The following is a 22,861-nucleotide window of genomic DNA, read 5'->3' as shown; positions in this document are numbered from 1 at the left end:
ATATGTCCTTGTTCAATACTTTTTTATTTTTATTTTTTATTTTGAGACAGGGTTTCATGTAGACCAGACTGACCTCAAACTCACTATGTAATGGAACGTCCTCCTGCTGCTTCCACCTCCCCAGTGCAGACATGCAACAAGCACCACACTTTGCTTTTATAAGTTTCCTCTTGTTGCTTTATGTTAAATGAGTTTGAAGTAGATATTCATGTGCTTTGATAAGTTTTTATACCTAAATGCAATTAGTTAAAAAATGATTTTTTTGTTTGTTTTGTTTTTCGAGATAGGGTTTCACTTTAGTCCAGGCTGACTTGGAATTCACTATGTAGTCTCAGGGTGGCCTTGAACTCACGGTGATCCTCCTATCCCTGCCTTCCAAGTGCATCTTAGAGGCGTGTGCCATCACACCTGGCTTTAAAAAGTGATTTTTAAAAAGTCATCTCAAAGAGTATGGGGGGAAAGGGAGAGACTGCAAGATTAGCGGGGAAATAAATAACTCAGCAGTAATTCTGTCTTGGTTATTGATATTTTTCCTATTAAATGTTTTGCATTTAGTGACATGGTCCAAGTCCCACTCTCAGTCTTTTAAGAATAAGTCGTGGGGAATTTATAAGTTGAAGTTCTGTTGAAAAGAAAAGGAATCATAATGTTAAATTTGTCTTTTATTTCTTTCCATAAATTTGTAAAACATGATTAGTTTAACTTACAGTTTTGGAGTTGAAATCATTGTTGGTGAAGATGTTTTGGTTTCCTGTGAATTTCAAGGGTTATACCTGTCACATTTCAACAAATAGTGGTTTCTGTGGATTCTAGCATTTCTCTATATTATTGTTTGCACTAGAGATTGATCTTTGGGCTTCATGCATGCATGCTAGGCAAGCAAACATTCTACCATTGAACTGTATGCTCTCAGCCTGTCTGTATACTCATTCTGTTATAAAATTATGAGTAGTAGAGTCTGTTGTAGTTCCATTGTTTCTTAAACTTCAGTCACTCTGGATATCTATTTAGGTATATCTTTCTGAGTTGTATTGATACAGTCATTATTTAAATATTATTTAAATGTATTTTTTAAAATAGTTATTAGTAATTAGAGAGAGAAAGAAAGAATGGGCACCCCAGGGCCTCTTGCCACTGTAAACAAACTCCAGATGCGTGTGTCACTTTGTTTGTCTGACTTGATATGGGCACTGGAGAATTGAACCTGGGCCATTGGGCTAAATGTATTTTTAAAAGTAACAGTAAATAAAAGAAAAAAACATTAGCCAGGTATGGTGTCACATGACTTTAATCCCAGCACTCAGGAGGCAGAGATGGGAAGATTGCCTTGAGTTAAAGGCCACCCTGATGGGTGTGCCAGGGCCTCTAGCTGCTGCAAAGAACTCCAGATGCATGCACTACCCTGTGCATCTGGCTTTATGTGGGTACTGGGGAGTTGAACCTGGGTCCTTAGGATTCGCAGGGGCTGATTCAGGTATCTGGTACTTTAGAGGAAATAGATATAATTTTGTTCACTGACCATAAAGGGAATCTCACACTGAGTACTTTGTGACCTTTTTTTGTTTTTGGTTTTTCAAGGTTGGTTCTTGCTGTAGCCCAGACTGACCTGGGTGGCCTTGAACTCATGGTGATCCTTCTACCTCTACCTTCCAAGTGCTGGGACTAAAGTCGTGTGCCACCATGCCTGCCAGCATGACTGACTGACTTCCTTTCTTCCTCCCTCCTTCTTTCCCTCCAGTATTTTGTTTTTACTTATTTATTGGAGAGAGGGAAAGAGGCAGAGAGAGAGAATGGGCATGCCAGGGCCTCCAGCCACTACAAGTGAACTACAGATGCATGCGCCACCTTGTTCATCTGGTTTATGTGGGTACTGGGGAATCGAACTAAGGTCCTATGCCTTTGCAGAAAAGCACCTTAACCAGTAAACCATCTCTCCAGCCCAGCAGCATGACTTCTTTTAAAATTTTTTTTTTAGTTATTTGAGGGAGAGAGACATAGAAAAAGAGACCAACAGAGACTATAGATGCACCAGGACCTTCCTGCCACTGCAAACAAATTCCAGATGCATGTAGCACTTTGTGCATCTGGCTTTATATGGGTATTGGGGAATTAAACCCAGGCAAGCAAGTGCTTTAACAACTGAGCCATCTTTTCAGCCTGACTTTTGTTTTTCAAGGCAGGTTCTCACTCTAGACCAGGCTGACCTGGAATTCATTATGTAGTCTCAGGGTGGCTTCAAACTCACAGCAATCCTCCTACCTCTGCCTCCTGAGTGCTGGGATTAAAGGGGTGCACCACCACACCTGGCCTGACTTTATTTATTTATTTAACAGAGAAAGAGAGAGAGAGAATGGGCACACTAGTGCTTCCAGCCATTACAAATGGTGAGTCCTGCGGAATCAAACCTGGGTCTTTGGCTTTTCAGGCAAACGCCTTAACTGCTAAGCCATCTCTCCAGCCCCCAGCCTGACTCCCCCCACCGCCAGGTAGGGTCTCACTCTACCCCAGACTGACCTGGAATTCACTGTGTAGTTTCAGGGTGGTCTTGAACTCACGGCGATCCTCCTACTCTGCCTCCCAAGTGCTGGGATTAAAGGCATGTGTACCATGCCCAGTTTTGGCTGACTTAAAAAAAAATTGTCAAGAGAGAGCGCGTGCGTGCCTGTGTGCATGTGCACAAGGGTCTCTAGCCGCTGCAAACGAACTCCAGATATGTGCACCACCTTGTGTATCTGGCTTTACATGAGTACTGGGGAATCGAACCCAGGATAAAAAATAATCACATATTCAGTGGTTATAATAAAGACTGCCTTCATTGTCTGAATTGGAATAATACACACTTTGAGGTATTTTCTAACAATTTGAAAGGTTCAAGAACATGTTAATGTTTATTAGTTCACATTAAATGTTCAAATTACACTGCCATTTTCATGAACAATTTTGTTTTATTTAGTGGTAAGCTAGTAAGTTTTGACCAGATAAGTTCACCAATTTGAATTAAGTAATATTAACAGTAAACATAAAATTGGCCTAACATTCTCATTTCTTTAGCTCTTTGTTTTCTGCATTAAAAATAAAAATTTGAGTGCATGTACAGTGGTGCACGCCTTTAATCCCAGCACTTGGGAGGCAGAGGTAGCAGGATCACCATGAGTTCAAGATCACCCTGAGACTACAGAATGAATTCCAGGTCAGCCTGGGCTGGAGCGAGACCCTACCTCAAGGGGGGGGCATAAAAAAAGAGGAAAGAACGGGAGGCAGAGGTAGGAGGATCACCGTGAGTTCGAGGCTACCCTGAGACTCCATAGTGAATTCCAGGTCAGCCTGGGCTAGAGTGAGACCCTACCTCGAAAAACAAAAAAAAAAAAAAAGAAAGAAGAGGCTCAGCTGCAGAGTTTCAATTCCTCAGCACCATGTAAAGCTGGATTCAAAAAGTGGTACATACTTCTTGGTGTACATTTTAGCAGCAAGAGACTCTGGCATTTGTGTGCACACCCACAGCTAAAACATAATGCAAATAACTTTTTAATTATTTTATTTATTCATTTATTTGAGAGAGAAAAAGGTAGAGAGAGAGAATGGATGCACCAGGGCCTCTAGCCACGACAAACAAACTCCAGATACATGTGCCACTTTGTGCAGCTGGCTTATGTGTGGGTACTAGGGAATTGAACCCAGGTCCTTAGGCTTTGCAGGCGTATGCCACTGAGCCATCTCTCCAGCCTCTATATATAACTTTTTTTTTTTTTTTTAACTTTTTGAGATAGGGTCTCACTAGAGCTAAGGCTGACCTGGAGTTCACTATGTAGTCTCAGGGTGGTCTTGAACTCATGGTTCATTCTCCTACCTCTGCCTTCCAAGTGCTGGGATGCACCACCACACCTGGCTTAAATTTGTGTGTGTATAATTTCTTGAGAGAGAGGCAGATAAAGAATGGTTGTGCCAGGGCCTCCAGACATGTGCTACCTTGTGCATCTGGTTTATATAGATCCTGGGGAATTGAACTTAGGTTCTTTAGCTTTGCAGGCAAGTGCCTTAACTGCTAAGCCATCTCCATACTGCTTCCCACCCCCCCACCCCCGAGGTAAAGCCTCACTCTAGCTTAGGCTGACCTGAATTCACTATGTTATCTCAGGGTGGCCTTAAGCTCATGGCAGTTCTCCTACCTCTGCCTCCCAAGTGCTGGGATTAAAGGCATGTGCCACCACACCCGGCTTGCAAATAGTTTTTTGTTGTTGTTGTTTGTTTTTGTTTTTTGAGTTAGGGTCTCACTCTAGCCCAGGCTGACCTGGAATTCACTATGTAGTCGTAGGGTGGCCTTGAACTCATGGTGATCCTCCTACCTCTGCCTCCCGAGTGCTGGGATTAAAGGCGTGCATTCGCCACCACACCCAGCTGCAAATAAATTTGTTAAAGGTGGAAATTTAAGACTATCTTTTGCCTCCTCCTTGCCAAGGATGACCTGGAATTCACCCTGTAGCTCTAGTCTGACTTGGAACTCATAGAGGTCATCCTAAGTCAGCCTCTCGAATGCCAGAGTTAAAGTTGTGCACCCCCACACCTGGCTTATTTCCACAAATACCTAAATACTTAAATTTGTTTTATTTGTTAATTTTAAAAGGCAAGAAACTTATTATATACAACATGAGGTAAACATTCTTATTTGTAGTATTCCTGATCTTCTTGAAGGATAAGCTGAGAAATCACTAAGGCTAATTTTAAAGCTGAAGAATTTGGTCATCATTTCTTATATTGAAATGGGAATCCAGATTTAGAGTTTTGTCCAAGTTTTTCATTAGGCAAACCATTACATTTTGAAATGTACCTCTTGACATTGATGGCTTTTTAGAAAGATGTGTGTCTGTCTTGTCTGTCTGAGTCTGGTCAGAGGACAACCATGAGATATCTGTTCTCCACCTTTGAGATAGAGTCTCTCTCTGCTGTAAATGAACTAGCAAACTGCAAAGAAACAACTTATTTGGGGGAGAAAGAGAGAGAGACAGAGAATGGGTGCACCAGGGCCTCTAGCTGCTGCAAATGAATGCCAGATACATGAGCCATCCTGTGCATCTGGCTTATACATGTCCTGAGGAAGAGAGTCAGGGCTCTTAGACTTTGCAGGCATCTGCTAAGCCATCCCTCCAGCCCTTGTATCATAATATTTATGGGATGGAGAGATGTGCAGTGGTTAAGATGCTTGCCTGTGAAGCCTAAGGACCCAGGTTCATTTCCCCAGTATCCACGTAAAGCCAGATGCATAAGGTTGACACATGTGTCTGGAGTTTGTTTGAAATTGCTGAACGCCCTAATGTGCCCATTTTCTCTCTCTGTCTCTCACTCTCTCATCTTTCTCTCAAGTAAATAATGAAATAAAATATTAGAAATGTTTTAGGGCTGGAGAGATGGCTTAGCAGTGAAGGCACTTACTTGTAAAACCTAAGGACCTAGGTTCAATTCCCCAGGACCCAGGTGAGCCAGATGCACAAGGTGGCACATACATCTGGAGTTTGTTTGCAGTGACTAATGGCCTTGGTGTGCCCATATTTTCCCTTTATCCTAAATAAATAAATATTTTACACATATCATGTATATTTAAAAGGTAAATCCTCAATATACTACCATCCTGTTTTTCAGAAAATGCCTCTCAAATTCCAGTAACTACACCACAGATTTCTCCAAATCCTGTGAAACGTACTGGACCTCGATTGTTGTTGATTCCAGTACAGCAAGGTTCTCCTACACTTAGGCCTGTCTCAAACCCACAACTTCAGGGACATCGGATGGTCTTGCAACCTGTTAGGAGTCCAAGTGGAATGAACCTATTCCGGCACCCCAGTGGGCAGATTGTCCAACTCCTACCTTTGCATCAGATCCGAGGCTCTAATAATTCCCAGCCCAACTTACAGCCTGTCATGTTTCGGAATCCAGGTATACAATTAGAAATCTTCATTTTATTTGTTGAAGTACTTGGCCATGTGGTATGTTGATATGCCAGGGTTGTTGTTTTTAAGTTTTTAAGTCAATTACCTGTCCAAAAATAAAAACGCAACTTGAAACTTTGATCTAGACAGTGACTGAAATTTTTCTCTTTCTTACCAGGATCGGTGATGGGAATCCGGTTACCTGCTCCTTCTAAGCCTTCTGAGACTCCACCATCTTCTTCATCATCCTCTGCTTTCTCTGTCATGAGTCCAGTAATTCAGAATGTTGGGTCTTCTCCAGCAGTAAATGTTATTACTCAGGCACCATCATTGCTTTCCTCTGGACCTAGTTTTGTCTCTCAAGCTGGTACATTGACCTTGAGGATTTCTCCTCCTGAACCTCAAAGCTTTGCAGATAAAACAGGCTCCGATACTAAAATAACGTATAGCTCAGGAGGGCAGCCTGCTGGTACTGCTAGTCTTATTCCTCTACAGTCAGGTAGTTTTGCTTTGTTGCAGCTCCCAGGACAAAAGCATGTTCCTAGCTCTGTTCTTCAGCATGTTTCTTCCCTTCAGATGAAGAAGGAGTCCCAGAATGCAGACCAGGAAGATGAAACAAGCTGTATAAAAAGAGAGCAGGAAACTAATGTGGCTCTCCATTCAAAAGAGGAGACACTAAGCCCTGAGCCTAACATGACTAAGCAAACCTCAGGAACTACCACACCCCATGAGACCTTGAATGGTTCATTGGACAATGGGGGTGTTCATTTGGGTGAAGAATCCCTTATAGAAGGTGTTTCCACAACTGTCAAGCCTTCTGAACACTCCCAAGATGCTGAGTCTCACTCAGATGTAGACTATGGAGATGGTAATGAAGAGTCGGGGTCTATAAATCAGAATAATTCCAAAGCCAAATGGACTGTTACAGAGGTTAAGACCATTTCTGGAAATTCCAACAATATAATAGTCCAGAATGTAAGCAAAACACAACCTCAAAAACACGGTGATGTGAAGGTAGAACAGCAAAAAGGATCAGACAATCCAGAGGAAAACCCAGATCAATTTCTAGTCATCTCTAAGGAAGAAAGTAAATTTGAATTAGGGACCCAAGGTAAAGAGCAACAATCTAGTTCACAGCAAGAAGCCAAGAAGGAGACTCTGGGGAAGGACAATTTTAAAGAGAGGTGGAGAACACATCTGAAGGGTCTCTTAACTCAGAAGTATGTTGGAATTTCACAAGAATATAAGAAAGAGGCAGACTTATTTAGAGAAGCAAAGCCATGTCAAGAAAATTCCGATGTGTTTCAAGAACAAGGCATTTCAGACTTGCTTGGAAATAGTGGAACTACTGAGAATGACAGAATTTTAAAAACTGAATGTGATTCTTGGAGTAGCAATTCTAGTTCTGCACCTTTCTCTATTGCTTCTAAGAGAGGGGCAAGAGGAAACAGAGGGAATAGACATTTTAAAGGCCACTTACTGCTATCAGGAGATCAAATACAACCAGAGCATGAGAGGAAGAATGGGAGAAGCAGTGCTGGCTTCACTATTTTGGATTTGGAAGAGAACAATGAAGATGACCATGAGAAAACCGATGATTCTGTTGACGAAATTGTGGGTGTTGTTTCTGGCTACCAGAGTGAGGAAGTTGATGTAGACAAGGTAGTGAGCCCATTTTTATTGTGACTGAAGCCTGGTGGATTTAAATGACATACTAGGGGCAGTAGCTTTTCTAGAATATTGCTAAAACCAAATCCATTCATTTGGATTCATAGGTTTAGATCATGATTAACTCTAGTTTTTAAGAGGCAACATTCTTTGACACTTTGTTATTGTGGGTTGGTTTGTAAAGGTGACTTGATCCTTTGAAAGTCTACCAAGCTGGACTAAAAAGATGTCTTAAAAACCGGGCATGGTCAGGCGTGGTGGCACACGCCTTTAATCCCAGCACTCGGGAGGTAGAGGTAGGAGGATTGCCATGAGTTCAAGGCCACCCTGAGACTCCATAGTGAATTCCAGGTCAGCCTGGGCTAGAGTGAGACCCTACCTTGAACAATAAAACAAAACAGAAAGTTGTCTTAAAAGTCCTGCAACCATTTGATCCTACTAGCTTCTGTGATACTTTCTGTGATGTGATCATAGCTGATTTGATGGATAAACAATGAGTTCATGACCTTAGAACTGTAAGAGAACCTTTTTGCCTGTATTTTAGACAGAAGTTTTTGTTTTTAGAGAAAAACTGGAGAATGCCATCTAATCTAATTTTAATGTAGTCCAGCCTTAAAGTTGCTCTTTATCTTTTAAAATTAAGTATTCAGTAGCTAGAATTTATTTCCTAGACTGATCATTGTTCTTTGTGTTATAACCTTTATAGCTTTAATTTTTAAGTCTAAGTACTGTCTTTCTTTTAAAAAAAAATATTTGGGATGGCGAAATGGCTTACCAATTAAGGTAATTAAGCCTAAGGACCCAGGTTTGATTCCTCAGTACCCTCAATGAGCCAGTTGCACAAGGTGGCACATGCATCATTGTTTTCAGTGGCTTAAGTGCCCATTCTCTCTCTCTTTTTGCCTCTCTCTCAAATAAACAAACTATTTATGCATGCATGTTGTATGTATGTATGTATGTATGTATGTATGCATGCATGCATGTGCAGAGAGAGAGTCAAGAGAGGGAGAATGGGCATACCAGGGCATCTAGCCACTGCAGATGAACTCTGGGTGAATATACTACCTTGTGCATCTATCTGGTTTTATCTGGGTACTAGGGAATCCAACCTGGGTTGTTAGGCTTGGCAGGCAAACACCTTAACTGCTGAGCCATCATTCTAGCTCAGGCTGACCTAGAATTTACTGTGTAGTCTCAGGGTGGCCTTGAACTCACAGCAGTCCTCTTACCTCTGCCTCCCTAGTGCTGGGATTAAAGGTGTGCATCATCAAACCTGGAATTCACTCTGTATTCTCAGGGTGGCCATGAACTTATGGCAATCCTCCTACCTCTGCCTCCCAAATGCTGGGATTAAAGCCATGTGCCACCATGCCTGGCTCTAAGCATTTTTGATAGGTTTCTTATTTAGGGTTCTTTAGCTGAATTTCCTGAGAGTTAGATATGATACAGGGTAGGAGTTAGATAAACTTGTTCTGTAAAGGACCAGATAGTAATATTTTATAACTCTACTGCTGTTGCATTGTGGAGGTAATCACAGACATAATGTGAAAGAGTTGAGTGTGGCTATGTTCCAATAAAATGTGTAGGTAGGTGGTGAGCTAACATAGGGTCTGATAGAAAACACAAGACTGTAGACATAGCTGCTTCAAGATGCCTGGAAGTTTAAGCTGTTCTCTCTTAGGAACAGGTGACACAAACTTCCCTACCAGTTGTCATGCTTTTGAATCTCACTTCTTGAAATTTAATTTTTTTTTTTTTTCCCAAAGTAGGGTCTCACTGTAGCTCATGCTGACCTGGAATTCACTATGGAGTCTCAGGGTGGCCTTGAACTCATGGTGATCCTCCTACTTTTGCCTCCTGAATGCTGGGATTAAAGGCATGTGCCACCATGCCCACCTGAAACTTAATTATTATATTAACTTTACCTTTTGAATATATAACTGTATTATGCAGATAGTTGAAAACTTAAAAATGCTTAAATATAATATTCTTCCATTAATTCTGCACCTCAGTTATCTCATAAACAAGGATATTGCTCTAAAATTGTTTCCTTGGTTTGGTTGTTCAAGGTAGGGTCTCACTCTAGCCCAGGCTGACCTGGAATTCATTTTGTAGTCTCAGGGTGGCCTTGAACTCACAGTGATCCTCCTACCTCTGCCTCCCAAGTGCTGGGATTAAAGGACCACGCCTGGCCACTGACTTTATGTGTGTGTGTGTGTGTGTAGACATACATACATGTATATACACATACATACATACACACACACACACACACAAATTTGCTTTATATTTTCTGTATAGGCTAATTCTTTTCAGGGACATAAATCTAAGACCATTAAATTTAAGGGTTAAATTGCAGATCTTTTGTTCTCTTGCATTCCATCTTTGTAGTTGGACAATCTGGTTGATCATCAGACCAAAACAGTCCAACTTTAAAACCAGTGAAAATATTGCTATCAGAGGAATTGACTTAATCTTAATCTGCAGAGTGCCTTAATCTTACTAGGAAATGTCACGTGAATGTACTCAGAAAATCTCACAGAAAAGGTACATTGACTTTTTAAAAAGTGAAAATGTGTTAAATGTTCCCTACACTGTAAATTCTGCATCATATTTATATACATGTACATCGACCAATCTTTATACTTGTTAGTAGCACTATATGGAGTGATAGGAGAAAAGCTGTGAATAACCAATGTAAGCCTTCCATTGTGAAGATTATTGGATACTACTTACAAAGCCTGCAGTTAAGACCATTCAATAGCACATACATAATAACAGCACTGTGGAGGTACAGACAAAATAGCAAATTTAGGCTATCTTGGACTACAGCAAGACTCTGTCTCAAAAGACCAAACCTCAACAGCAATAAACCTATGCTATAGACAGATATTCTTCAGTTTAAGTAGTATATACTTGATATCACTTTAGAGTCTGTTGAAATTGTGTTGATTTTGCCAATTCCCTAAGTAATTTTTTTTTTTTTTTCCTGAGACAGATTCTAACTCTGGCATAGGCTGACCTGGAATTTACTATGTAATCTCAGGGTGAACTTGAACTCTTGCCAGTCCTCCTATCTCCCTAGATGAATTTTTAAAAATTTTTTTGAGCTAAAGGGAAAAATATATATATACACACACAAATACAGAGAGAGAGAGAGAGAGAGAGAACACGCACGCACGCACACACACCATGGTCTCCAGCTACTGGAAACAAAATCTAGACCCATGTGCCACCTTATGTATCTGGCTTATGTGGGTCCTGAGGAATTGAACCTAGGTCATTTGGCTTTGCAGCAAACACCTTAACCTCTAAGCCATCTCTCCAGCCTCCTTCTAGGTAAATCTTAATGTACATTATTCTACCTCAAAAAGAAAAAACAAAAAACAGCTGATAGACAATAAATGCAAGCTATTATTTATGCTACCCACCCCAATTTAAGCATATGCATATGTGTGTATATATGTAGAGAGAGAGAGAGAACGTATAGTTTGTTTGTTTTGTTTTGTTTTTTTTCTCCCCTGAGGTAGGGTCTCACTGTAGCTCAGGCTGACCAGGAATTCACTGTGTAGTCTCAGATGGTCTTGAACTCACATAGATCCTCCTAACTCTGTTTCCCAAGTGCTGTGATTAAAGACAGATTTAGGAGTACTTTTTCCCAACTATTCCAGTCATAGAATTTTAAGTAAGGTGATTGTGACAGTTCAGTTACACCTCTTTAGTACAATGCTCATATATATAAAGATAAATCTATTTCCTTTTAGTTTCTGGCCTAGCTAGCAAACACTACTTTTAAAAGTGGACTTTAGCCAGGCATGGTGGTGAACGCCTTTAATCCCAGCACTAGGGAGGCAGAGGTAGGACCATCCTGAGACTACATTGTAAATTCCAGGTAGGACTGGACTAGAGTGAAACCCTACCTTGAAAAAAAACAAAAGTGGACTTTACTCTCTCTCCCTCCCTACTTCCCTCTTTCTCTGTCAAATAAAAAAATATTTTTTTAAAAGGCTGGAGGGATGGCTTAGCGGTTAAGGCATTTGCGTGCAAAGCCAAAGGACCCAGGTTCTGTTCCCCAGGACCCACGTTAGCCAGATACACAAGGGGACACACCCATCTGCAGTTCCTTTGCAGTGGCTAGAGGCCCAGGTACACCCATTCTCTCTTTGTTCCTCTGTCTCCTTCCCTCTTTCTTTCTCCCTCTTCTTCTGTCAAATAAGTAAAATGTTTTTAAAAGTGGACTTTAACATATCTGCTCATATATATATCATTTTGTTATGTATTTAGTGAGTTTCTCTTACAGATGTTTAATAGATGTTTATTCAGTTTCTTTTTGGTATAATAATAAGGAAGTACAATTGGAGCTTCTTTTGAAAAATGAAATTTCTCAAAAGCTCTTATTTCTTTTTGACAGGGAAAATTAGAAGTCTGTGTGTAATGTGTGTTGATTTGGGGGCATTTGTAGGGTTATTAGCCTTGGAGCTCTCCTTAAAGTAAAATTCCATTTTTCTTTCCTTTTTTTGGCTAGGGAGCATGGTGAGAGGTTGTTGTTGCTAGGGATTAAACCTAGGCCTTCATACACACTAAGCACATGTTCTGCCACTGAGCTAAACTCCCACACTTCCTTTCCAGACAACAAACCTTATTTTCCTATTATTCAGTCTTAAGATTTATGAAGTTTAATATCCATATCTGAATTGTGTTCTGTAGAAATAACATTAGTGTATCAAGGCTGCCCTTTGGAGACTATTTTTTTCCTCCAAAGGGTTGTTAATATCTGTTTAACATACATGTGTAACTTAGTTCTTGATTATTTATTCTAACCTGATTCCTTTTTGTGATTAATAAGCTTAAGATTATCAACACTCAAGGAATAAGAACAATGTTTGATACATATTGTGATCATCAATACTCAAGAAATAAGAACAATGTTTGGTGCTGGTTGGTTTTGTAAGGGAGCATGCATTTGTAAGTTCAGATGTGTGTGCCTCCTAATACATTGTTTACTGTTCTGATAATGTATTTCAGAAGAACTGTGTAGAATATGTTGAAGATGATGAACAAGTGGATGTTGAAACTATAGATGAGCTCTCAGAAGAAATGAATATTGCCCATAAGAAGATCATGGCAGTTCACACACAGTCATTCAAACAACAGTAAGTCTTACTTATCTTTGGATTGTTGTGCATAACCAGGAACAAAAGTTGATATTTTATTTAGGTACCCAAGGTAACTGACTTGTTTCCATTATTCCTTGTGTGTGTGTGTGTGTGTGTGTGTGTGTGTGTGTGTGTGTGTGTGTGTTGAGATAGGGTCTCACTTCAGCTCAGGCTGACCTGGAATTCACTTTGTAGTCTCAGGGTGGCCTCGAGTTCACGGCAGTCCTCCTACCTCTGCCTCCCAAGTGCTGGGATTAAAGGTGTATGCCACCACTCCCGGTGAAAACTTTTTTTAAAAAAATATTTATTTGAGAGAGAGAGAAACAGAGTAGAAAGAGAATGGGTATGCCAGGGCCTCCTGCCATTGCACACAAACTCTGCTCATGTGCTACCTGGGTTCTTAGGCTTTGCAGGCAAGTGCCTTAACCACTAAGCTATCTCTCTAACCTTCTGCTGGCTTTAAAAGTATATATATTTTATTTATTTGAGGAGACAGAGAATGGGTACACCAGGGCCTGCAGCCACTGCAAACCAGCTCTAGACACATGTGCCACCTTGTGCATCTGGCTTCATGTGGCTACTGGGGTATCAAACCTGGATCCTTTGGCTTTGCCAGAAAGTGCGTTAACCACTAAGCCACCTCTCCAGCCTCTAGCACCCCTCCCCCACACACACATGCCCACTAGCATACATAAGAATAGGAGTTGAAATTAGGAAGTGATTTGCTTGCATTGGCTACTGCCAGCTGGTAATGTATAACTCAGAATGTCCCTATTTTGAATGTTAGGTTAAATTAATACACACACAAACTAGCTGATGATACAAGTGGACTACTCAACAAAGGTGAGTTTCTTTTTAATTTAAGAAGGCATTAAATTCTAAATTTAGTTATTAGCTAGACTGGTGAGGTACAGGTATGGAAATTTTCCTGCTTGTACTATGTACTACTATCAAGGGTGGCCTTGAACTCACGGCCATCCTCCTACCAGTACGCCTGATTGCTGGGATTAAAGGGATGCACCCCCATGCCTGGCTGCTGTTGTTTTTTGAGGTAGGGTCTCCCTCTAGCCCAGGATAACCTGGAATTCACTATATAGTCTCAGGCTGCCTTCAAAGTCATAGTGATCCTGCTTCTTCTGCTTCCCAAGTGCTGGGATTAAAGGTGTGTGCCACCACGCCTGGGCATATTCTATGATTATATTTGTCCATTATATGAAATTAAGATTTAAGGCTGAGGAGATGGCTTAGTGGTTAAGGCTGTTTCCTGTGAAGTCTAAGGACTCAGGTTCAATTCCCCAGTATCCATGTAAGCCAGATGCACAAGGTGGCACATGTATTTGGGAGTTCATTTGCAATATGGTATGCCCATATTCATTCTTCTCTCTTCCTCTCTCTCTCTCTCTCTCTCTCTCTCAATCTCTGTCTCTCTCATATAAATAAATAAGTAAATAAAATATTTTTTAAAAGTTAAGCTAATGTTAGTATCTTAGCATTTGCTCTCAAAAATACTTTGACTGCATAAAACTAATAGCTTGGCTTTAAAAAAGAAATTGAAGCTGTGCGTGGTGGCACACACCTTTAATCCCAGCACTCAGAAGGCAGAGGTAGGAAGATCACCGTGAGTTTGAGGCCACCCTGAAATTATATAGTGAGTTCCAGGTCAGCCTGGGCTAGAGGGAGACCCTACCTTGAAAAACAAACAAACAAAAAAATGTATTTGTAAGCCAGGTGTGGTGGCACACACCTATAATCCCAGCAATTAAAGATTTAGGGGTTGAGAATATAGGTTATTGGTAAAACATTTATTATGCCAGTGCTGCCTTTTCCAAAATAATAAAGATTTATTTAATTCTAATTAAAAATAATGATTGAAGTTTAAGCATGAGGATCAAGAGTTTGAGGCCAGCCTGGACTACATGGTAAATTTGAGTCTAGCCTGGTCTCTGGAGATGTTTAGCAAACAACAACAGAGATTTAAAATTTTTGAAATTCTCTTACAGCATTATGAAAATAGTGAAAAGGCAAACCTAGACTGTAATAGGCAGGTATCTGTAATGTATATAACTTACAAAGGTTTAATATCAAGGATATGAAAAATTGTTGCAAGTCTGTGAAAGTAAAGATGATTCAAAGCCAGGCATGATGGCTGATACTTATAATCTCAGCACTGAGAAAGCTGAGGCTAGTGGATTGTCAAGAGTTCAAGGCTAGCTTTTTAGAAAAGTACTGTATATTATAAGACAGTTTATGAATCAGGAAATCTGGAAAACCAGTAGTAAGCACATGCAAATTTGTTAAACTTCTCAAGTAATTAGGGAAATGCATGTTGACCACAGTGACTCTACCCATTTATACTCATAAGACTGGCAAAAATGGGGGAATTTTCATAGTGCTATTACCTAAATGTAAAACAGTATGAGTCCATATTCCACAGGTAGGAATGGAAATCATTATTACCACTTTGGAGTGCATGTTGCATTTACAGAAATTTCAAATCTAGGAAGTCTACTCTTAGACTAGAAAAACTCCTATATATGCATAGTGGGACTATACTGCAACAGTGTTGGTTATGAGGCTCTAGAAACAACTTAACCCTAGCATTCTTTGCAAAAAAAATAAAGAAAATTCTTTTTTAAATAATTTATCTAGAACTGTGTATAAACATACTGTCGAATGAAACATGTCCATTTCTGAAATACTGAAAATGCTATAATACTTTTGTTTAGAAATAAACATTCTTTTATTTGACAGAGAAAGAGAGAATGGGCACGCCAGGGCCCCAAACCACTGCAAACAAACTCTAGGCACGTGTGCCCCCTTGTGCATCTGGCTAACGTGGATCCTGGGGAATCCAACCTGGATGCTTTGGCTTTGCAGGCTGATGCTGTAACTGCTAAGCCATCCCTTTTTAAAAGGGATGATATGTATTTAAACTTTTGAGTATATACCTATGGAAAAAAGGTAGTGTGATTGAGTAGATTATACAAAGAATCTCTGTTTTCACTGAATTTTTTAAGGCTGAATGGCACATACATGTGTTTATAATATATCTGTTTGTACAGTTTTGTATGTCTAAAATGTTTCAGGATTGAAATTTTTTTTTAGTTTTGGTGACTATTTGGACACTAGAGAAATAAAGTATACTGTTGGATAACATAGTATACATTGCACTGGTTTTAGACAATTTAGACAACTAGAGATGGTGTGAAATAATCTGAGATTATTGAATTTCAGTAGGACACTGAAAAGTAATGTGTGTTCTTTTTTTAGGTGCCGTAACTATCTCTCTACAGATGAAAAATCTGCTGAAAAGAGTCAAAAGGTATTTAGAATATATTTAATGATAATTACTTACTCACTAAGTTTGATAACATTTGCCTTGGGATGGAAACAACATCAGATCTTGTTTTTTTTGTTTGTTTGTTTGTTTCTTTCATTTTTTCTAACTTGTCCCTTTCAACAAAGTTAAACTATTCAGTGCCATTTTTGCCTCTTGATTCTACTCCCAAAGGATAGACTTGTTGAAAGAACTTAAAATGGATGTGGTAGCCAGACAGGGCAGCACTCAGGAGGCTGAGGTAAGAGGATTGCCATGAGTTTGAGGCCATCTTGGGCTGTAGAGTGAATTCCAGGTCAGCCTTGGAGTGAGATTCTACCTCAAAAGAAAATTGATGTGTTTATTTCAGGACAATCAAATACTATATTGACTTGGTATAAAACAAGCTAGTATTCTTTGCCTCTAAGCTCATGATTTTCAGTGACCTAAAAATTTCTGAAAGTATGGCCAGCAGTTCAAAGAGCCATGAAATTATAAACCTTTAAAATTCTGTAGTCAGTGGCCAATAACATGATAGCATAATTAAGCAAGGTTTTACCTTTGTCCTAACAATAGAAATGAAAAGAGTTTAGTTGATTAAAAAATTTACTTCATGATATTCTGTCTTCTTTTATTAATAATTTTTAAACATTTTAAAATTTTTGTTTATTTGACAGAGAAAGGGGAGGGGGGAGAGAATGGGCATTCCAGGGCCTCCAGCCACTGCAAATGAACTCCAGATGTGTGTGCCCCCCTTGTACATCTGGCTAATGTGGGTCCTTGGGAATTGAACCTGGGTTTTTGGCTTTGCAGACGAACTCCTTAACCGCTAAACCATTCCCCAGCCCTTATTGTAATATCTTTTGTTTTTTGTTTTTCGGAGTAGGTTCTTACTCTAGCTCAAGCTCACCTGGAATTGACTATGTAGTCTGAAGGTGGCCTCAGACTCACGGTGATCCTCCTTCCTCTGCCTCCCGAGTGTTGGGATTAAAGGTGTGTGCCACCATACCCAGCTTGTAATTTTTTTCTTTCTTTCTTTCTTTTTTTTTTTTTTTTTTTTTGAAGTAAGGTCTCACTCTAGCCCAGGCTGACCTGGACTTCACTGTGGAGTCTCAGGGTGGCCTCGAACCCATGGCGATCCTCCTACCTCTGCCTCCCAAGTGCTAGGATTAAAGGCATGCACCACCACGCCCGGCCCAGCTTGTAATTTTTTTATGAGAGAGAGCAAGAGATTGAGAATTGGTGCATCACTCCAGCCACCACAGTTGAACTCCAGACATGTGTGCCACCTTGTATGCACGTGCCACCTTGCATACTTTCTTGTGCGTCTGGCTCACATGGGACCTGGAGAGTCAAACATGGGTCCTTAGCCAGGCGTGGTGGCACACGCCTTTAATCCCAGCACTCGGGAGGCAGAGGTAGGAGGATTGCCATGAGTTCGAGGCCACTGAGACTCCATAGTGAATTCCAGGTCAGCTTGGGCTAGAGTGAGACCCTACCTCGGAAGAAAAAAGGGGGGAGGGTCCTTAGGCTTTGCAGGTAAGCACCTTAACCACTAGGCTATCCCTCCAGCCCTGTCTTCTTAATTTAAGTATTTTAAAGACAATGTTCGGGGTAGTATTGAAAGTGACATTCAAGTCTGGTTTTTCCCAAAGACCTTAGCATGGTTAATTTGGGTTTAATCTACTTTGGGGGATAATGAGAAATACATGATTATAGTAATTTTTCATATATCACCATATTTTAACTTTAATTTATTCTAAATATTTCCTTTAATTGTTTATGAATGAGATAGGGTCTCTGTAGTCCAGGTTGGCCTCAAACTAACAGAAATCCTTAACCTCTCAGGTACTGAGAATATAGGCATGAGATAGCCAGCTGAAAATTCACATTCTATGAATTTTTAGAAAGTTTGACATTGAACCTGGAACTCACATATTCGGCTAGACTAGCTAGCTAGGAAGCCCTAGAGGTCCTGTCTTGCATCCACAATGCTGAGATTACGTGCACAAGCTCCATGCTCCATGCTCAACTTGGTGGATGCTGGGAACTAAACTCTGGTGCTAGCAGGGCAGGCACTTTGCTGACTGAGCCATCTCCCAGACTCTGGAATTTCAAGTGCTAAGTTTTTTATTTTTGATGTATGTGGGAGTGAGTTAGCGTGTGTGTGTGTGTGTGTGTGCGTGTGTGTACGCGCGCACCTCTGTGGAAGACATTGGGTATCCTTTGTCTCTCTTGTGCCTTAATTCCTTGAAACATAGTTTGTTACTAAGCCTGGAACTCCTGTTTGTTTGGTTAGGCTGGCTGACCAAGGAGTCCCTGTAGTCCACCCTGGGGTTGCAGGCATCATAGTAACGAATTTTTTACATGGGTGCTAAGGAATGAACTCAGGCCCTCATTCTTGAGGAGCAAGTGCTTTTACCATCACTCTAGCCCTTAAGTGTTAAGTTTTAAAATTCTATTATGAATTGGGAGGGAGAGGGATACAGAATCCAGATATAGAAAAAAGCCTATGCAATGGCATGTAAGTGTGTGGTATTCTGCAGTGTGGGAAATTTATCCCAGTTTGAAATGGTTAGAGAGAAAGTTGATTTACATGAGTGACAGACAGTCCTTTCCCAAAAGGTTTTACAGTATTATATTTTTATCTCAGGTTGGGCATGGTGGCACTTTCCTTTAATCACAGCACTTGGGAGGCAGAGGTGGGAGGATTGTCATAAGTTCGAGGCCACCCTGAGACTACTTAGTGAAGTCCAAGTCAGCCTGGACTAGAGTGAGACCCTACCTTGAACCCTCCCCCAAAAAAATTTTATATAGGAAAGAATGTAAGAGCCAATGGAAGGGTAGGACTCCTTACAACTTGGTCCCTCCAGACATAAAATGGCCTGGATATCCATGACCTCATAGTGCCTGACACTACCTACACAAGACCACCATAAGAGGAGGAAAAGATCATGACATCAAAACAAAAAAGACTGATCGAGATGGGGAGGGGATATGATGGAGAATGGAATTTCAAAGGGGAAGGTTGGGGAAGGGAGGGTATTACCATGGGAGTTTTTTTTTAATTTTTTTTGTTCATTTTTTATTTTTTTATTTGAGAGCGACAGACACAGAGAGAAAGACAGATAGAGGGAGAGAGAGAGAATGGGTGTGCCAGGGCTTCCAGCCACTGCAAACGACCTCCAGACGCGTGCGCCCCCTTGTGCATCTGGCTAACGTGGGACCTGGGGAACCGAGCCTCAAACCGGGGTCCTCAGGCTTCACAGGCAAGCACTTAACCGCTAAGCCATCTCTCCAGCCCATACCATGGGATTTTTTTATAATCATGGAAAATGTTAATAAAAATTGAGAGAAAAAATTTGTGTGTGTGTGTGTGTGTGTGTGTGTGTGTGTGTGTGTGTTTTCTACTAATCAAGGTTTTAGTTTTTTGTCATGGTAATGTATATACTGAAAAGTACTTATTTATTTGTAAGCAGAGATATAGAGAGAAGAAAGAGAGAATGGGTGCATCTGGCTTTATGTGGGTACTGGAGAATCATACCTGGGTTGTTAGGCTTTGCAGACAAGTGCCTTAACCTCTGAGCCATCTCTCCAGTCCTGAAATTAATACAAATAAAAATAAATTATATAAGTTCTCCCCACAACCCCAGCTCTGGTTCTTCATTTGCAAACCAATTGAATTGGGCTAGAAAGCAATGTGACTACACTAGTATATAGGAGCATTCATACTGTTGGCATGGTGGAAATTAAATTTTGAGGAAAGGCAGACTGGTAAGAAGATGTGCAACTTAGAGTCTGTTAGGACCATCCATACAGAAAGTGATGGGTTTCTTGAGATAGATAGCAAGTGCAATGTGGGTTGAAGGACGTGGGCAGGTATATGTGAAAATGTTGAAGAGGCAATCTTGTTTGGACAGGCCACACCCATCTCTACCAAACTGAAACATGATTATTGGAGTGACAAACCACAAAAAGAAACAGAAGCTTTTGCCTATTACCGCCGGACACATACTGCCAATGAGCGGCGGCGGCGTGGTGAAATGAGGGATCTCTTTGAAAAATTGAAGATTACATTGGGATTACTTCATTCTTCCAAGGTTTCTAAAAGTCTTATTCTTACTCGGGTAAGTAAGTGTTGTAAATCACAAAAATACATACTTGACTAAGAATATTAACAAGTGGGGGCTCTTGGCTAATTTGGCTCTTGGCCTGTTATCCTGCCACTTGGGAGGCTTCATGCTGTAGTCAGTTTCACACTGCTGGGACAAACATCCAACCAGACACAGCTTATGGGAGGAAGGGGTTTGTTTCAAGCTTATAGATCCAGGGGGTAGTTCCATTTAGTGGTGGAAGAGCTGCTTCCATACATCCAAGCAGGAGAGAAAAACTGTAGTAAGCAAAACACTACACTAGCACACACACCAAAAAGCAAGTAACAGGGGCCTAGGCAGAGCTTAGACTGTTCTGCATACCTTTGGCCTGGAACTGAGGTATGTACCCAAACACATCTTAGGTCTAGATACCAGGATCCTTCCCCAGTGATACCTCTTCTACCCAGGCAGCTAGAAATCCAAGTCACAAGCTTTAATAAAACACCTGGGTCTAAGCTGAGTGTGGTGCACACCTTTAATCCCAGCACTTGGAAGGCAGAGGTAGGAGGATCTCTATGAGTTTGAAGCCACCCTGAGACTACCTAGTGAATTCCAGGTGGGCCTGAAATAGAGTGAGACCCTACCTCAAAACACCAAAAAAAAAAAACCAAACAAACAACAACCAAAAAAAAAAAAAAAAAAAAAACACCTGGGTCTATAGGGGAGATGCATTCAAATAACTGCACTTAAGTAGGAGGATTTCCATGAGTTCAAAGCCAGCCTAGGCTATAGAATGAGACCCCCATTTCACAAACAAGTATATGTGTACTGGCTAGTAAATGCTTAATAAATTTCTTAAGGGAAAAGTCATTATGTTAAGTCAGAACAGCTTTTCACTGAAATTTAAGTTCTTCCCATTTTTTGCTGTTCAAGGTAAGGTCTCATTGTAGACCAGGCTAACCTGGAACCACTCTGTAGCCTAGGCTAGCCTAGAACTCCAGGTGATCCTCCTACCTCAGCCTCCAGCAGGCTGGGATTAAAGGCGTGCACTACCTTGACCAGCCCAGTTTGAAAGTTAAGTTTTTTGTTTTTTTTGTTTTGAGGTAAGCCTGACAGACTGGCCTTTTAAAATTTTTTTTAAATTTATTTTTATTTATTTTTTAGAAAAGGCCAACAGACTGGCCTTTTTTTTTTTTAATGCAAGAGAGAGAGAAAATTGGTGCACCAGGGTCTGCAGCCACAGCAGTTGAACATTAGATGTGTGCACCCCTTGTGCACCTGTGTGACATTGCATGCTATGTCCATGTGTATCTTGCTTATGTGGAACCTGGAGAGTTGAACATGAATCCTTAGGCTTCCCCTGCAAGTGCCTTAACTGCTGAGCCATCTCTCCAGCCCATGGCCTTTTTTTTTTCATGCGTGGTAGAGAGAATCAACATGCTGGGGCTTCCAGCCACTTAATCAAACTCCAGACTTGTGCATCACCTGTGTGATCTTGCACACTTGTGTTAACTTGTGCATCTGGCTTATGTGGGATCTGGAGATTTGAACATGGGCCCTTAGGCTTCACAGACAAGCACCCTTAACCACTAAGCCATCTCATCAGCCCCAAATTTAAGTTTTCAGTTGGCAGAACTATCCTTCCTTCAAATAAGTAAAAAAAAAAAAAAAAACTGGTTAACTGCTTACCATGTTCATTTTACATTGTTTTCACAAGCACTCTCCCCACCCCCAAGATTGATTTATTTAGTTAGTTATTTTAGAGAGTAAGTATGGGTATGCAAGAGCTGTTGTCCTTGTAAGTGAACTCCAGTGCCACTTTTTCCATTTGCCTTGATATGGGTACTGGGGAATTAAACCCAGACTTGGAGGATTTGCAAGCAGGTACCTTTAACCACTGAGCTATCTTCCATAGAACTTAAAATACTTTTTATGTAGCCAGGCTTAATGGAGCACAACTTTAATCCCAGCACTAGGAAGGCACAGGTAGGAGCATCATTGTGAGTTCAGAGTCAGCCTGGGCTAAAGTGAGACCCTACCTCAAAAAAGGAAAAAAATTTTTAAAAATTTTATTGCAGAAGTTATGTAGGAAAATTATTTTCAGGAGTGATCAGTTAACATAATGTTGTTTTCTATTCTAGGCATTCAGTGAAATTCAGGGACTAACAGATCAGGCAGACAAATTGATAGGACAGAAAAATCTCCTGAGTCGAAAACGGAACATTTTAATACGGAAGGTAGCATCTCTTTCAGGTGAGTTATGTAAATGTTCTTTGATAAAGAACATAACTATTCTTTACAAGGACCTGTTGTCTTTTAAGATGACATTTTAGCTGTTTTAGCTCCCTCAATTGCCAGTTCTGGTTATTCAAAGCTCAAGACTAGACCTGGCTAGCACAGGAGATGCAGAACATTGAAATGAGCTCTGTACTTGTACATTTGTGTAATAGGCCTTTTCAGGCTTCGTATAGCTTTTTATCTGTAACATGGGTTACATTGTAATTAAATGCAACTTTTGGCAAAAAAAAAAAAAAAAAAGACGAAGAAGAATGGAGAACATAAGTATTTGCTTTAGCAAGGAAAAGTCTTCCCTAGGTGTTTCAGGTTTATAAGAGTCATCTTTGACTGGGTTATCTTTTGATATATATTCTTAACTGTAGTCACTCTTGCCTTCCATAGTTTTGTGGCATATTGTTAAATCAACTG

At 40.5% G+C, this 22,861-nt stretch overlaps 1 protein-coding gene across 14 annotated transcripts in view; it reads left to right on the top strand.

Annotated features, from left to right (window-relative positions):
- Positions 1–22,861, top strand: part of Mga (MAX dimerization protein MGA) — a 137,810-nt gene that overhangs the window by 106,284 nt on the left and 8,665 nt on the right. For all 14 annotated transcript variants that reach the window (XM_045157278.1, XM_045157280.1, XM_045157279.1 and 11 more), the window contains 6 exons: positions 5,635–5,928; positions 6,100–7,583; positions 12,615–12,742; positions 16,016–16,067; positions 19,982–20,188; positions 22,297–22,408. In XM_045157278.1, coding sequence (XP_045013213.1) covers positions 5,635–5,928; positions 6,100–7,583; positions 12,615–12,742; positions 16,016–16,067; positions 19,982–20,188; positions 22,297–22,408 — 2,277 coding nt within the window. The remainder of the gene's footprint in view (positions 1–5,634; positions 5,929–6,099; positions 7,584–12,614; positions 12,743–16,015; positions 16,068–19,981; positions 20,189–22,296; positions 22,409–22,861) is intronic.

This window comes from Jaculus jaculus, chromosome 8 (genome assembly GCF_020740685.1).
Source record: "Jaculus jaculus isolate mJacJac1 chromosome 8, mJacJac1.mat.Y.cur, whole genome shotgun sequence".
Lineage (NCBI taxonomy): Eukaryota > Metazoa > Chordata > Mammalia > Rodentia > Dipodidae > Jaculus > Jaculus jaculus.
Note: the sequence above shows the minus strand (reverse complement) of the source record. Positions and strands in the feature narration are given on the sequence as shown.